This window comes from Carettochelys insculpta, chromosome 16 (assembly GCF_033958435.1).
Source record: "Carettochelys insculpta isolate YL-2023 chromosome 16, ASM3395843v1, whole genome shotgun sequence".
Classification (NCBI taxonomy): Eukaryota; Metazoa; Chordata; order Testudines; family Carettochelyidae; genus Carettochelys; species Carettochelys insculpta.
In genome coordinates this window covers 1,861,550-1,877,830 of record NC_134152.1, presented here as the reverse complement: position 1 = coordinate 1,877,830, position 16,281 = coordinate 1,861,550, and the positions used below count along the sequence as shown (strand labels likewise).

The 16,281-nt window shown below is 52.6% G+C and overlaps 1 protein-coding gene across 2 annotated transcripts in view; it reads left to right on the top strand.

Annotated features, from left to right (window-relative positions):
* LOC142021595 (ankyrin repeat and fibronectin type-III domain-containing protein 1-like) overlaps nucleotides 1–16,281 on the top strand; it is a 395,272-nt gene that overhangs the window by 126,090 nt on the left and 252,901 nt on the right. For both annotated transcript variants that reach the window (XM_075010621.1, XM_075010622.1), the window contains one exon: nucleotides 2,525–2,754. In XM_075010621.1, coding sequence (XP_074866722.1) covers nucleotides 2,525–2,754 — 230 coding nt within the window. The remainder of the gene's footprint in view (nucleotides 1–2,524; nucleotides 2,755–16,281) is intronic.

Genomic DNA, 16,281 nt, shown 5'->3' with positions numbered 1-16,281 from the left:
CCTCCAGGGGCAAGGAGTGTGGCTCCCAGGGGCTGGGGCAGGTGATGCGGAGGGCAGGCAGATTGTGCCTGACAGCTCTGTGTCACCTGCCCTACCGTGCTCCTGGCCTCCCGGTCCCGCTTTGCAAAGGCCAGGGAGCAGTGCAGGGTGGCCCAGGCTACCTCTCCTCTTTGTGTGTGGCTCCCATGGTGAGCACTGTAAAAAAGGAGATTCCCCCACCCCTTTTGCATCCTCTGCTCAATTGTTCTGCTGTGCCACATCCCGCATCTCTCCTCAAACAATGTTATCATCCAGTTGCAGTCTGAATCTGAGCTTGGATTGATGTGTTTCTGCGCTGAATAATCACAGCTTTCAAACAGACGTTCCTGTGTAGTGTGAGTTGACATTTGGAACAGAGTAGCAGTAGCTTATTAAATTTAAAATGGGGGTAAAAATGGAGTGTGGCTTGTTTTGGTGTTAATATTTTACCTTCTCCTCCTCTTCACAAACATCCGTTCTTCTGGCTGTGTGCTCCGGTTCAGTGACGGAGCTCTGCACTGTCTTTCTGCTTAAAGCAAGACTCGGGGCGTAGGGCTCAGGCGTGCTTTTCACCAGGGGCGCCGCCCTGGGCAGCTGTGGATTTTAGGCAGTATAGATTGCCTCCCTCAAGCTGTGGTAGTTTCATATAAAACTCCCAGAGCCTGGTGAACATAGGGGCTCTGTATTGGTCTCTCTGCGTCTGGGTTTCCTCTCAGGGTCTCAACTTCTGTTAGACTTCCAAGCAGTTTGGCCCTTGCCCTGGCCTTTATAAGGGTAAGAGCACCATTGGGCTCAGGCTTTGCCGTCGCCAATAGGGGGAATATGAATTATCTTGAGAGCAGGAGGAGAGAATTTCTGATGGGGAAGAATTCTGCCAAGCTTCTGTTTGGAGTTAATGCCTAATGATCGATGACTTAATTTGTATTGGAATTGAGCAAACAGAGGGGATGGGAGGCAGAGAAACATCACTGTTTGCCAAGATTAAAAAATCAAAATTGGCAAGAAAATACTCGTGATAGCCAGGCTGCTTACAGCACTGCAGTGGTGATTCTTATGCAGGCATTGACCATTGTCTTTTGTTATATCTTTTCTTCCCTTTATGGCACGCTTTCTGTCTTTCGCTATCTCCCCTCTTGCACAGATGTTCCAGCCACACCGAGCCCGTCTTCAGGTCTGGGAAATGCACTCGCAGCATCATAGCACAGTGCAAGGTGGAATGGATTGTTTGGCATAAGTAGTTAAATTAATTACTCTGCTAGACTCTAAAAATCACGGGCTGAGCGGAGAGGGTAGATTGCTGGTTTATTACCACAATCTGTAACCCACTAACCTGGGGCCAGCAACCGCCCCGCCCAGGTGTCAAGAGTGGCACAGGAGCCAGTTTTCATCCGCACCTCTGCCTCTCCTTCCCATGCAGCCGGGAGCTCGCTCAACGCCAAAGCCGCCTGTGGATTAACAAATGACCAGCTAATGTGTCCAACCACCACTTAAATGGTAAAGCTCGGCCTCTGAATGTGTTTCTTAATGAAGCTGTTGTAAGTAAGATTATTAGCGACTTTAAAAAGTATCACCAGCGCTCTGACCGAACGCAGAGGTCAAAAGATCAAATTTCAGCGCTCTGCTTGAAAAAGCTGCAGGCTCCTGGATTAACGCCTTCTTTGTGGATGATGGCTGCAGGGCACCTTGCATGGCCTCTTAGAACAAGTGCTGACTACTTGTGCTCAGCGTTTGTACCACCTTGCATTGTGCTCTGATGGCCCGAGTGTCTTGTTCTGTGTGATCCAAAAGCTTCTCTCTCTCACCAAGAGAAGTTGGTCCACTAAAAGATTTCACATCCCCCACCTTGTCTCTCTGCTGTGGTCTGAGGCACAGGGAGGCTAAGTGACGTGCCAAGGTGTCACAGTCAGAGCCCGGTCTCCCGTCTCAGCGTAGTGTCTTAGCCACACGACCACATTTCTGCTCCTTGCTGTCAGCCAGGAGTACCATGCACAAAGCCCTTAGGAACTGGCTGCAGGGAACAGTCCTCCACTGCCTGTTGGTGGGTTAGAGAATGGCCTGTTTTTCCCATCTCTAATCAGGCAGTGGCTTGTTGTTGTTCTGGTCCCTCGGTGCCTCAGAGCAAGTGGTGTTCTGCAGAGCACCACCTGCAGATCCCGTCTGACTCCCGCAGAGCTGGTTACCTGGTGTACAGCAACAGATAAGGTAGAGGGAGAACCGAGGCAAGGCCCCTGCCCCCTGACTCCAAGTGAGATGTCAGGGAGCGCCTAGGTCCTGCATAGCCCCCTCTGCACTGTGCTGGGATCCCCCTGTGTCTGGGAGGTTGGGTGGGTGTAGAATTAATCCTGACGTTGTCTTCCTCCTACAGCTTCCCCCTGGAGCAGCTGTGGCTCCTGTGTCTCCCATCTGTGCTGCACCCTGGGGAGGGAGGGTCAGCTGTGGTGTGGAGCGCCAGGTCTTGCGGCTTCCTGCTCCCTTCTGAGGCGGGTTTCTGTCTCCTTCCCTGCAGGGGAGGCCTGGCAGCTGGAAGATGAGTGTGTGGAGCCTCCTGGGGATGTCGCTCCGCAGCCCCCACTCTGCACTGCCATGGACGAGGCCCCATTCAGCCACTTCCGGACGCGCTCCTTTTACATGAGGAAAAGCTTGTCTGTGGACAACCACCTGAGCTCGCTCAGCAGCTCTCTCCACCCCGCCGAGAGAAAGGCCGACCGCGTCAAAACCAAGCTCAGGAGACAGTTTGTGAGTACCCGCTGGGGGGGGAGAGGGGCGGGCTCGCACTCCCCTCAGTTCCCATCGCGTGACCTGAAAGCAGCGACTGGCTGCGTGCTTGGTTTTGTGCAAAGCATTTGAGAGCTAGTTTGGCTCCTCAGCCTGGTCTGACAGTGGGCAGCGGCGCCCTGCCTGGAACGCGCTGTCTCTCGTTTGTCAGGTTTCTGACTGCCCGCTGCGCAGAGCCGGTCTCACCACAGAGCGCTCCCGCCTGGGCTGGGAGTGCCGAGCGCCGACAGGCCATCTTGTCACCCGCCTCAGGAAGCTGCCTGTCAAGTCCTGGTTTTCTTTTGTCACACCTCAAGCGAAGACGGGCTTGTGGGCTCATCACCCCCACCCCCCATGCGCTTTGCCTTGTGGGAGTCTCTGCTGCAGAAAGGCTCCTGGCCTGGAGTCGCAGCAGGGCTGGCAAGTGAGAAAGGCCTGGAGGAGGCGATGCCAGGAAGACGGCAGCACCGCTGGGTGTGTGATCAGAGTGGTGCGTGGCCCTAGCACCGAGGAGCAGAGGGACTGGAAGAGCAGGGGTGGGGTGAGGTGTGAAAAGCCCTGACTGATGGGTGTAGGAGGCCGGACCAAGGGAGAAGGAGGCAGTGCTGCAGGCCAGGCCAGAGGCACCTTGGCAGACAGGTGCATGCCCAGGGCTGGTCTCGTGTTGGGCTGTGTGGCTCATCGGCAGAGCTACGTGGAGGTGGGATGGCCCAGAGAGGAGGGAGTTGCACTGGCCAGTTGCAGGCGTGGAGCTAGCATGTGACCCGTCTCTGGCCATCTTGTCAATGTTGCTACTGACTCCCGTCTAAAAGGGGGCTCTCGGGTGGGCAGCCGGGGTCTGCTTTTGTCGGTCAGCGACCAGGACCGACAGAGAGAAGGCAACTGGCTTCTGCCCCTCCCACCACCATCTAAACCAAACCCCAGCGCACTTGCGTTAGCTCTGCTGCTGGCTTTGCCTGGGGGCAGCTGCTCTGCAGCCATCCCCGTCAGGAGGGCAGGGGCAGAGCGTAGCGCTCTGCCTGGGAACGAGTCCTCTGAGCGTGTTTGAAAGAGGACACAGCCCCATCACCAGCCAGGATGCGAGATGGCCAGTGGAAGTTTCCTGTTTAAAGTTTAATGGGCTGGCTCCATTTCTTGCCGAGAGACACCCAATATGGACATCGATACAGCCTCCTGCCTGCCTCATTACTGGCTATGGGGTTGTAATGAGGGGCTCGGGTGACACTGCCATGAAACTTGATGCTGCGGAGGTGAGAGTTGGCTTGGGCCTGGGGACGAAGGTGGGGACGGGAGGGGGTTTGCTGTGTGTCTGGTGTGAGCCGAGTGCTGCTCTGCACCTGTGATCCTTGTGTGGCTTTTCTTGGCCCCACCCCAGGGGTTTCCAGAGTGGCTGGTTGCAGCAGGAGGGTTAGTAACTTTCCTTCTCCTCCAGCCGAGAGGGTAAGCGGCTCTGTCCAGTGACACCTGCTCTTGCTCCTGTTCTTCCAGAGGTGAACTTGGGAACTGCTTTTATAACCTTGTCTCCGGGGTGCTGCTCGTAATCACCCCTGGCTTGGAGGTGTTCCGGAAATCCCAGCAGAGGCTTTTCCCCTCCTGGCTGTGTGTCCTTGACCCTGCTGCGTTGTGTGGGCCCCTGTCTGGATGGGCAGTAAAAGGTGATTTTGTGTGAATCTCAGGGGTTGACGATTCTGCGTGAACTGTGGGTTGCTGCTGCTCTGCACGGTGATAGAAGCGGAAAGCCTGCCGTGACTTTGTGCAGGTGTGTGTGGAGTCCCCGGTGCTGTGAGCCAGAAGCAGTAAACCAAGTCGCTGGGGTGTGCTTTTTTAGAAGTAGGAACCAGCTCAAACCAGCTGCTGTGGGCACCAGCATTAACAGCCCAGGAGACCTGAGCAGGACTCGTAAAGGCCTGTTTAGAAGGAGACCATTCTGCTGAGGGGTGAGCAACAGAATCTCTCTTCCCCACTGACTCCTCTGTCCTTGAAATGTTCTCAGCCCTGGCTTTGTGCGCAGGGCAGGGGGAGTGGAGCGGTGACGAGGAAGAGACTGGTGTGGAAGCAAGGGAGGCTTTTCTGGGTCAGAGCAGTTTGTCCAGAACGGAGCAGTCGGTGCAGGAAGTGCAGGAGGGCTGCGTGACGGGCCTGGGTAGGGGCATGGGATGAGACGCAAACTGCTTCCAGTGTCCTTGGTGCTGAGACTCCTCTGTGCTGTGGGTCTTGCTGTTCCTGGCCTGGGACAAGTGGGTAGGGCTCTTGATTGTGAAAACGTTGGAGTGCTTCCCAACGAGGTGGCAGGTGCTCGCCCTCTTGGCCATCTGTCCCTTCCTGTGTCTCCCGGATGGCGCTGGCCCCATAGCACAGGAGGTGGTGGTGAACCAGAGGCAACACACCAGCCCAGCCGGGCCGAGCTCTAAGGCAGCGAGACACAGCACGAGTGCATTCATTCCTTTTATTACACCGTCTGGAGCCTGCTTTTTCCCCACTGAAAGAATTTTTTTCTCTTTAAAATGAGCTCAGATTGCTTGTTCTGGAAACAAAGCGTGTTCTTCTCATCCTGGGAGCGGTGTTAGTCCTCGTCCCGGGGAGCTTCCTTGAGAGTGGAGGTTGTGTGTGTGCCTCTTGTCTTAAGAAGACTGTCGAGAGAGACTTTACTATAAATCCATGCTCGGGCACCTGTAGAAGCAGGCTGGTTGCTCAAAAGTGCAGAGCATCCCTCACTCCCATTGAAATGTACATCGGATGTAGAGATTCGCTAGTCCAGGATGTGAGGCCTGGGATCAGTCCCTGGCTCTGCCACAACTGTGCTGTGAGACCTTGGGCACATTACTTAGCCTTTTTGTGCCTTGGTTCCCCCATCCGCACAGCAGGGAGAATAGTGCTCTCCTTGCCCCCAGAGGGATTGTGAGGGTAAATATGTGAAAGATTGTGAAGCTCATTGAGATCCCCTGCTGAGCTACCGTGATCATCTGCAGGAAGCCTGCTTGTGAAAGTCTTGCTCCCCTCCCCCGACTGATTCTTCTCCCTCAGGCAGTCTGTGTCAAGGTCGAGAAACGCTCCCCAGCACCAGGCAAACAGGAAGTGCTCTGAGCTGGTGCACGTGTCTGGTGGGACAGCGTGGGTGCCAGCGCCTCTAGCTCTCAGGGCCATTCTCCCCTCTGGCCCCTGCACTCTGATCTGGGCTTCAGTCCTGCCCACCGACGTCTGAGAGACTTTCCTTGGGCTTCAAAGGAAACAGGCCCCAGCCCTCAAAGCTGTGTGGCAAGCCAGCGGAGCTGATCGGTGCTGTCCAGCCAGGAGCATGGCAGAGTTTTGCCAGTTATTTTCTCATCACTTCATATCCAACAGGGCTGTTACCGTGGGCTGTGATCGCCGAGGCCTGAGGCGCACACCAGGCTCATTCTGCCCATCATTGAATGGGGCACTTCTGAGGAAATCCAGCCGTAGAAAACGGTGCTGGTGATTCACGAGGCAGGCCCTGCATCAGCCCGGAGCCAGCGTGGTGCTGGAGCACATACAGCTGCTGGGCCCCCTTTCGAAGTGGAAGCAGAGCCTGACAGCTGAGAGAGGCTGTGATGTTCTCAGGCATTCTGAAGAAATAACTACGTCTGGTTTGAGGCTCAAACTCCATCAAGGTTCAGCAATTGCCTCCCGTCCACCTGTCGTTGCCCCTCAGACTGCCCACGGTGCGGGCTGTGCTCTCTGTTCCCGGTTCTGTAGGGTTGCGGTTAGACGTTAGTAGCTCCTGCGTCCTGCCTCAGCAGTGGCTCATTTCGGGGGCAGGTGCAGTGATGTCTCTGCTCAGCTCCATCTGTTCTGCAGAACAATAAAAACTTGAGGTGCCAGGAGGTGCTTTTCCTGTTCCCAGGATGCCACGCTTGGGACTTCTCAGGGAAGTCTCCCCTCAACTCTTGGTTGCGTTCTCAGCGTGGCTACTGCGATCCAGGGGTTAGTGTTTAGTTGCTGAGACTTTCCTGCTTTTTGTGTTGAAAAAATCAGCCTTGGCCGCCTGATGCAGCTGCTCCTATTTCTGTCTCTGGGAAGTGACATAGAGCACGGCGTGGTGACTCAGGGTAGGGGCTACCTGTGCTGCTGGGGGATGAGCTGTGGAGTGGAGAAACGATTGGGGAGGTACCGTCAGTACAGAGGGAACAGTTGGTACCAAGCACTGGGGCTAATACAGTTTGCAGCCACTGTGTACAAGAGTAGCTGCGCTTATCCCAGGCACTGGGTGCATTGCAGCCACACCGACTGCTGGATTCCAAGGCCAGAAGGGGCAATGGTCTTCCTCTAGGCTGACCCCTGGCATGGCCTGGGACATCAGGCGTTCTGCAGGGGAGTGACAGTTGGAAGCTCTTTAACAAGAAGCGGCAACTACCCTGGGCTTGGTCTCGCTTTCCACAAAATGGGAGGAAAGTGCACGGCTGGAATCTGTGTTGCTGAATTGCAGTGTGAGCTGGTGGGTAGAGCCCTGGACTGGATCTGAGAGAGCCAGGTTCGGTTCCTGACCCTACCACTGGCCGATTGGGTGACACTGGGCAGCTCCCCGCCCTGCTCTGTGTCTCGGTTTCTGAATCTGTGTAGTGGGGATAATAACACTGACCTCCTTTATAAAGTACTTTGAGATCCACTGATGAAAAATTCCAGTGATTATCCTCATTTACATTCAGACCAACTTCTCCATCCCCAGGACAAATCAACTCACCCTTGCCCCTGTTCGGAAGAGCCCTGCTTTCCCCGAGGGTCAATACCATTTGTTTCTGCCTCTCACCCCCTTGAGGTGATTACATAGTGCCACCAAGGACGGGGCAAAGGCTCAGTTGATGGGTTCTTGCAAACGAGAGGCTATGATTCTGTCATGGAGCCAGCAAGGAGAACATGCAGCCAGCCCCACAGCTGCCAAATGAGGAATCTGCTTGTACAGATTATTTTAATTTGCATAACTTGAATTTTAAATTAATTCCCTTTCTTGCGATTGGCAGAATTGGTTCTCTTTATAAATAAGCTCTTCCACTTCACTCCGTCAAAGCCGGCGATGTTAGTTAAGTGTCAGCCTTCAAGGGTGATCAAGGCACCTTGGATTCTTTGCCAGCTGCCTTGCAGACTTGTAGAGACCTTCTTGAGTCTCTACCCCTTTTCCAAAGATGGGGCTCAGGGGACTCGAACAAACCAGAGCCCCACTTTGACCGGAGAGCTGTGAGTCCTGCTCCCCACCAGCTCCCGGGCTGTGTGTGGGATACTTCTGTGGCCGGGGGCTGCCCTCTTTGCTGGCTGGCTGCCCCAGCTGCATAGCGGGGGTTTGCCAGGTGATGGGTGGTGGGGGCTGGCTTTCATTTCCTGCCCAGTGGGTGTCAGTTTTGCTCACAGGTGCTTGTCCTCCTCTGTCTTTATGTGGAAGGAAAAGGCCTTTAGGCTGGTCCATGGAGGAGGAGGAGGAGGCAAGCTGGGAGCTGCGCTTGGAGGAGCATGTGAGCCTGCTGCCTCCTTCCCCTCCTGGTGTTTGTGGAGGTACAGGGTCAGTGATTTGAGTTCTGGTGCTGGGGTGACGTGCAGGTGTTTCCCATAAGGAGTCAGCAGGGCTCCCTGGCACAGCTAGTGCAGCTGGGGAAACGGGGTATTGCAGGGTGCTGGTAGAGCGCCAAGGGCTGTGCTTCCCATGGCCACCTCGGCAGCGGCCGATCTGCTCAGAAAGCTCGGCATGAATTGCTGTGTAGCCCGGTAGTTCCCTGCCAGCCCGTCTCTTGCTGGCATTCTCAGCAGAGAGTCCGAAAAGTGAGCGCAGCCTAGAAACCGAGCACCGATCCCACCTGGAGGAAGGGGGGTCCCAGTGACAGGAAACTTGCACGGCTGCAGCTTGTGCTGTAGTTGTAGGGTAGATGATGATTGCATGGATTATCCGAGGATTTGCAGGCCTTTGTAAGTGCGGTAAACAACTCAGCCTCTAGGCCAGCTGGGCACTTCTTGCTGGCACTAAATTATTGGTTTTGGATAGGAAGCAAGTGGGCTAGATTCTGCATATGTACTGCTAGGCCCAGGCTTCAAAGCCCCCCAAAAAATTCCGGATCAGAACTAAAATACCTTCTCTCACACGATCAGTCCTTTGGGATTATTTGTGGTCGGGCCACGATCCCCAGGAATTTTCTGTTCATGCCCATGGTCTGCAGGCACCCAAGCTTCCCCTCCCTAAGGACCCTACCTCCATGAGTGACAAGCCACTCCTGGCCAGCTTAGTGCTCGAGTGTGCAGTGCACCTGTGTGAGCTCGCTGGGTGGATGCTCAGGTGGTTTGAACTGGGTCTTCTTGAAGTGGGAGGGAACCTGGGCTGCAGTGACCATGAGATCATAGATTTCAGGATCCGGACGAAAGGAAGAAGGGTGAGCAGTAACATACAGACCCTTGATTTCAGAAGAGCAGACCTTGACTCTCTAAGAGACCAGATGAGCAGGATCCCTTGGGAAAGGAAGATGAAGGGCAAAAGAGTTGAAGAGAACTGGAAGTATTTTAAAGAAGTCTTACTGAAGGCACAGGAACAAACAATCCCGCTCCGCAGTAAGAAATGCAAACATGGTGGGCAACCAGCTTGGCTTAACAGGGAAATCCTTAGTCAGCTTAAATTCAAAAAGGATGCAGACAAGAAATGGAAACGGGGACAGTTGACTAAGGAGGAGTATAAACATACGGCTGGAGAATGCCGGGGAGTAATCAGGAAAGCGAAAGCACAGTTGGAACTGCAGCTGGCAAGGGATGTGAAGAGTAACAAGAAGGGTTTCTACAGGCATGTGAACAATAAACGGGTTATCAGAGAAGGAGTGGGGCCATTACTGGATGAGGGAGGTAACCTAGTGACAGATGATGCAGGAAAAGCTGAAGTACTCAGTGCTTCTTTTGCCTCAGTCTTCACGGACAAAGTCAACTTCCCCATGACGGTCCTAGATGATGCACTATGGGAAGGTGGATGGCAGCCATCTGTGGGGAAGGAACAAGTTCTGAGCTATCTAGAAAAACTAGATGTGCACAAGTCCATGGGTCTGGATTTAATGCACCCCAGGGTACTGAGGGAATTGGCAGAGGTCATTGCTGAACCTTTAGCCATTATCCTTGAAGACTCTTGGAGATCGGGGGAGATACCGGATGACTGGAAGAAGGCAAATGTAGTGCCCATCTTTTAAAAAAGGAAAGAGAGACAATCCAGGGAACCATAGACCCATCAGCCTTACCTCAATCCCTGGGAAAATAATGGAGGGAATCCTCAAGGAATCCATTTTGGAGCACTTGGAAGAGGGGAAAGTGATCAAAAGTAGCCAATGTGGATTCACCAGGCGCAAGTCTTGCCTGACCAATCTGATTAGCTTCTATGACGAGGTAACAAGCTCTGTGGACATGAGGAAGTCAGTGGATGTGATATACCTCGACTTCAGCAAGGCTTTCGTTACGGTCTCCCACAACATTCTTGTCCATAAGTTAAGGAAGTATGGATTGGATCCTTGGACTATAAGATGGACAGAAAGCTGGCTTGATGGTCGGGCCCAACGGCTAGTGGTCAGTGGCTCAATATCTGGATGGCAGTCTGTTTCAAGCGGAGTGCCGCTAGGCTTGGTTCTGGGGCCGGTGTTATTCAACATCTTTATTAATGACCTGGATGAGGGACTGGGTTGCACCCTCAGCAAGTTTGCGGATGACACAAAGCTAGGGGGAGAGGTAGATACGTTGGAGGGTAGAGAGAGAATCCAGAGGGACCTGGATAAATTGGAGGACTGGGCCAAAAGCAATCTGATGCAGTTTAATAAGGAGAAGTGTAGAGTCCCACACCTGGGGCGGAAGAATCCCAAACATTCTTACAGGCTGGGGACCGACTGGCTCAGCAGCAGTACAAAGGAAAGGGACCTAGGGGTTACTGGTGAATGAAAGGCTGGATATGAGTAAACAGTGTGCCCTTGTAGCCAAGAAAGCTAACAGCATACTGGGGTGCATTAGGAGGAGCATTTTGAGCAGATCTAGGGAAGTAATTATTCCTCTTTATTCGGCACTGGTGAGGCCACATCTGGAATATTGTGTCCAGTTTTGGGCCCCCCCAGTATAAAAAGGATGTGGATTTGCTGGAGCAGGTTCAATGAAGGGCAACAAAAATGATTAAGGGTCTGGAGCACAAGACCTATGAGGATAGGCTGAGGGATTTGGGCTTGTTTAGCTTGCAGAAGAGAAGACTTAGAGGTGATTTAATAGCAGCCTTCAACTTCCTGAAGGGGAGCTCTAAAAAGGAGGGTGGGAAACTGTTCTCAGTGGTGTCAGATGGCAGAAGAAGGAGTAATGGTCAGAAGTTGAAAGAGGGAAAGGTGTAGGTTAGATATTAGGAAAAACTTCTTCACCAGGCGGGTGGTGAAGCACTGGAATGCGTTGCCTAGAGAGGTGGTGGATTCTCCATCCCTTGAGGTTTTTAAGTCCCGTCTGGACAAGGTCCTGGCTGGGATGACTTAGTAGGGGTTGATCCTGCTTGAAGCAGGGGGCTGGACTAGATGACCTCCTGAGGTCCCTTCCAGCCCTGTGATTCTGTGACCTGCTGGGAGCCCCTTGCTTGTTTCCTGGCCCCTCTTCTGAAGGGACAGGTCCCAACTGGGAAGCAAGGCTGCGCTGAAGGCAGGTTAGCTAAAACGCTTCAGCAGCAGTCACGTTTTTCAGCTGGTGGGTCTGGAGAGGGTCAGTGCCCTATGCCACGCTCCATTCCTCCTGCAGGGGAGGGGAGATTGCTCTCGTGGGTAGTATGCAGGCCTGTGGGTGTGGGTGTTTTTCAGTTATGTCTTTGGTTTTCATTTTGTCCTCTCTGCGAGCCTGGAGGCGGAAGCAGCTGCTGACTCTAAACCGCTCCAAGAGTTACAAACCCCTCTCCTGTTTTTGCTGGGAGTGAGATTGGTCTCCCGTGCTGGAAGTGCTGTACAGCTGATGGCCCGCTTTTGCGCTGTGCCCGTGGGAGCACATTCCACGGTGGCACCTCGATTGGCCGGCCTCTTGTAGGTATGTAGCGTGTGCGCCCTGGTCCCTTGCTAGTACGTTTTGTCATCTTGCGGTAGCTACGTAGGAAGAGTGCTGCTTCCAGCTGTCACTGAAAATGCAGATGGCGGTGTTGATAGCAATGGTTTCTCTGCGAAGAGTTTGCCAAGAAGGGGTAAGCACAAAGTGTGGTTAGCTACCGTCTCCCACAAGGTGCAAAATACACAACAGGTGTATAGCAATCACGAGGGTCACAACACAGATTATCTTGCATTATCTTCCTAAGGTGCTAGTGAGCTGGCTTGCTTGGCTGGCAGGTGTCTACATGGTGTGAACCTAGCAAACCCTTAGGCTGACGTGCTTCGATGCCTCTCAGATGTCCACTTTTGACTGGCTTGTGGATAGAGAAAACGGCTTTGTCCCAGCAAATATGTTGGAAATGGGAGTAACCGAGTGGCAGCCGCTTGCAACGTGCGCTGTCCTTCAGGATCTGGCCAGAAAGGGCCGCCTGGAGGCCTCCAAGGCCCAGGAAGACTGGTGAGAGGTAAGGTGCTATGGACAAACTTGCCGCATTCTTAGCCATTTACTTTTTAACAATCTCCTTATTTCTATTGTGGCGGCAGTGGTGATGTGTTACTACGTATTTCAGTAGTAGCGCTTACCTGCCCCGGCCGGGCGTAGAGCCCTCTTGTGCTGAACAGAAAAGACACCTTCTACCTTTAAGAGTTTACAGTCTAGTATCCCTGACAAGGCACAGGAAGTGGCTGAACAGACCAGTGGGACTGGGGACAGCAGGAGAGATGGAAGTGTGCTGTGCAGGAGAACTGTGTTTGAGGAAAGAGGAAGGCAGGTCCTTGTATTCCATGGGTACTTAAGTAGTTTCCCCATTCCTACAGAGTACGGAACAATCAAAAGGTCCATCAGCTGTTGATGGACATGAGAACGGCATTAAGGAAATGAAACAGAGTCCCACATGGAAACCTTGCACCCTCCAGTAACACCGAGTCCTGTGATAGACACGAGGAGTTTCTGCCTTAGAATTTGAGTAACTAAGCAGCCATCTCATGGCCAGTACCCTCAGATGGGAACCCCAGTGTGGGATTGTCCCTTGTATTATTGCACCCATCACTGCGGTGGCTGAACGTTACACAGATACATTGATATTATTTCTGTTACAATTCGTGGATACCTAATAGGGGCTTGTAAGTTACAAATTCTGAAAATATTTTGTGCAGTGGGTTAGTAAAAGGGGTTCACGCTGGTGGGTTCGAAGGCACATGGCATATTGTGTGCAGTGGTAGGCTGGAGTGTATGCAGTTCAGTGTTGTATACAATGAGGTCTTGCAAGGTGTCGCATTGTACCCAGTGAAGGGCTGGAAGGTATGTTGCACTGTATTCTATACAGTGGGGTCGTTTTGGAAGGCAGGGCATATTGTTGCACTTTAAAAGCTAGAGGTATGAGCAATTGGTTGTCATTTCAGTGCCTCCAGTGAAATTGCACCAGGGATAAAAATTGGCCTGAGTGGTTTAATTCTTCTTCTGTACTGCTGCAAAAGTATCACACAGCTTACATTGTTCCAGAGACCCTCGGCAAGTGTACAGGGAGTTATTCTTTGTTCCCTGTACTTCAGTGCAACAAAAACTGAAATGAGAAGAGAAACGGGAAGGCATAAAGCCAGCAGGCCAAATGTGTAACTGAAGTGACTGAGCAAAGCAGTCGGTGTTTTACTGGAACTGAGCACATACTGTGCTAACTTTTACAAGGTACATTTCTGATGAGTCTCTTGAGAAGATAAAATACAAGGGTATATTTCTCTCTCTCTCTCTCTCTCTCTCTCTCTCTCTCTCTCTCTCACACACACACACACAGAGAGAGAGAGAGAGAGAGAGAGAGAGAGAGAGAGAGGTTATGTAACTACCCAGAACAGTACCCTGGCAGAGAGTCAGCAATTGAGCAAGGCACAGGAGGTGGCTAAACAGACTAGTGGTGCTGGGGACAGCAGGAAAGATGGGAATGTGTCACAATGCGTCATGTCATGAAAAAAAGTATAAAAACTCTCATACGTAATCCACATCAACAATAAAATGGCACATTAGCTCGATAGCAGCTTATTCATGGCAGTGCAGCACAGGCCTTGGTAACAGAGACAGTGAGAGAGATCACTGACTCACTCAGGTTAGCAAATTAGCAGGTAAGTGAACCAAGACAATAATCATAATAAACAAGCCTGAGTAGCACTGACAAAATATACTGTATGCATTTATTTGACAAGTATAATTTTAATTACAGTAACAGTCCCTAGTATAGGAGGAAGTATTTTGTAGTGTGCACAGCAAAGCCAATGAGATGAGAGCATGTGGCAGTGAAAGTCTGCTGACAGTGGGGTGAAGTTTGTGTGTTTGTTTTTATGGCAGCGATGTGGGTTGGCGAGGTTGTACTGTTCTTAACAAAAGCTGGCTGCTAAGGGAAACCCAGTGGCTGCTCCCAGAGTCAAACAGAAAGTAGCAGGCCATTGGTGGCAGATGTAGCTTGTCCCAAGATGATCACACCATTGTCCGTCCCTGGCATTACAGCCCTAACGAGATGGCTCCCAGTTTATGCAGCGGAGAGTGAAGTTGAAGCAGTACAATGCTGGCAGCGAGGGTTTTGCTGCCTTTGGCTGGGTGGGAGCACATCACATGGCATGGGGAAGGCAAAGGCGTCTCAAAGGTGGGGTGTGACAGAGCACATGAGGGAACTGGGGGGAGGTAGAACTCGGCTCTGAGATAGCCAGTTCTCAGCTGAGGAAAAGTCCTTGGGGGATCTTTTACTTGGACAGAGTGGAGAATCCAGCCCAGATCTCCTGAACTAGACCAGAGTAATGGGTCACTGATGTAAGTTTGTCTTGGGCGGGTATCCCCAGTCAGTGAGCTGTCAAGACACCCTTTTCCTGTAACAACCTTGTTAGCCCACGGGTGGTCTTGTTAAATAAGCAATAAGGAAGTACAGGTGGACCAGCCGTACCGCTGGTGCCATATGGGTATAGCAGCTCAACGGCATAAAATTCTTATTCACTTTAGCAGGGCTCAAAGCCAGCCAGCTATCAAATCAATGATACGTTTTGTGCACCATCTGAGCAAGCCCTTGCTAATCTGCGTCTACGTCCCCATTCTGTTGTCCAAACTGACAGGTGCTCTCCCAGGACAGACTCTGCCTGGCAGTGTATTTCGCTGACTACTTGGCAGCTGAGAGTGTCTCTTGGCAGCCACCGTCTAGTGAATTTCTCTAAACCACACACTGCAGGTAGAACGCCTGTATCTCTGAGCAGCAGCAGCAGCAGGAGGAGGAGGAGGGATTTTTCTGGGAAACATAAACTCGCTGGAGGGCTAAGCTGCTCCTCTTACTCAGAGCTTTCTCCCAAGCGGCTTTCCGCGCTGTTTAAGGGTCTGCTTGCCTCTTTGCCACAAGAATTGGGGAAATTCCTCAGCAACGCCCAGAAGTTTAACCTGCACCTTGCGTGTTGCGTGGTGAATGTGACCGAGGGATAGGACGGACGCGAGCCACGTTCGAAGTGGCAAGTAATTTACAGCTGTCCCGCACCCCCAGTATGCTAGTGCCCCTGAGGCCTGCTCTGCTGCGCTCCCTGCTGTTCCAGCTGGCAGCCCCTGTGCAGCTTTGGCAATGCACCACCGCTGCTGACTTGCTGTGAGACACCCATCTCTGCTCTGAGCAGGGGTAAGTCTCTCTCTCCTGTGAGGTAGAAGAGCCCAGCGTGAGAACGGGCCTGAGGCCTGACTGCTCTGCCTGAGTTCTCTCCATAGGCCCTCAGCCTCTGACATGCAGGGTTAAAATCTCTTGGGCTCTGGACTGAGGGGAGAAGAGAGGACGCTACGGATAGACAGGGGAGGCTTGGGAAGGAAAGAAGGGAGGGGGAAATACCCACTCTCCATGCCTGCGTGATGGACATGTCTTGCATCATCTGCCAGGACTGGAAAGTCAGTGACTCTGAGCAAAGGTGAGGGTTAGAAACAGCGTAATGAGAGCTGCTGAATGTGGCTGTAGTGACAAGCTTCGGGCCAGGGCAATGGCTGTCCACAGGTGTTAAAGTGAGATCAGTGAGCTGGTCTGCCCTCAGCGTTTCCTTTCTTAACGGTGATCGGCATGTTTTGGGGAGAGACAGCTCCCTCTTCTGAAGCCCAGGCAGAAGATAACACCTCTCCTCTACTGGAGCCCTGCTGCTGGAAGCTGTGGCAAGGAGATGGGGACAGACAAGTGCCACCCATGTGTTGGCCTCATTGCCACGCGAAAGCTGTGGTAGCCTTGTAAAGGTGTGAGCTCCTCCTCTCCTGCTGTGGCTTGCACTGCCAGGGCGCCTGCCCATGGAAAAACCAGCTGTACTCTGTGCTAATCTCAGCCTGGGGTATTTTCCCTTTGCCAAATCCCTCTGCACTGGGGCAATGGATCCTGGCACACTGGGGTGCTCGGTTACATTTTAAACTTCCCAGGAAAACAGGGTGTGCCTAGCTTTAAGTTATGGTGAGAGGAAGCTG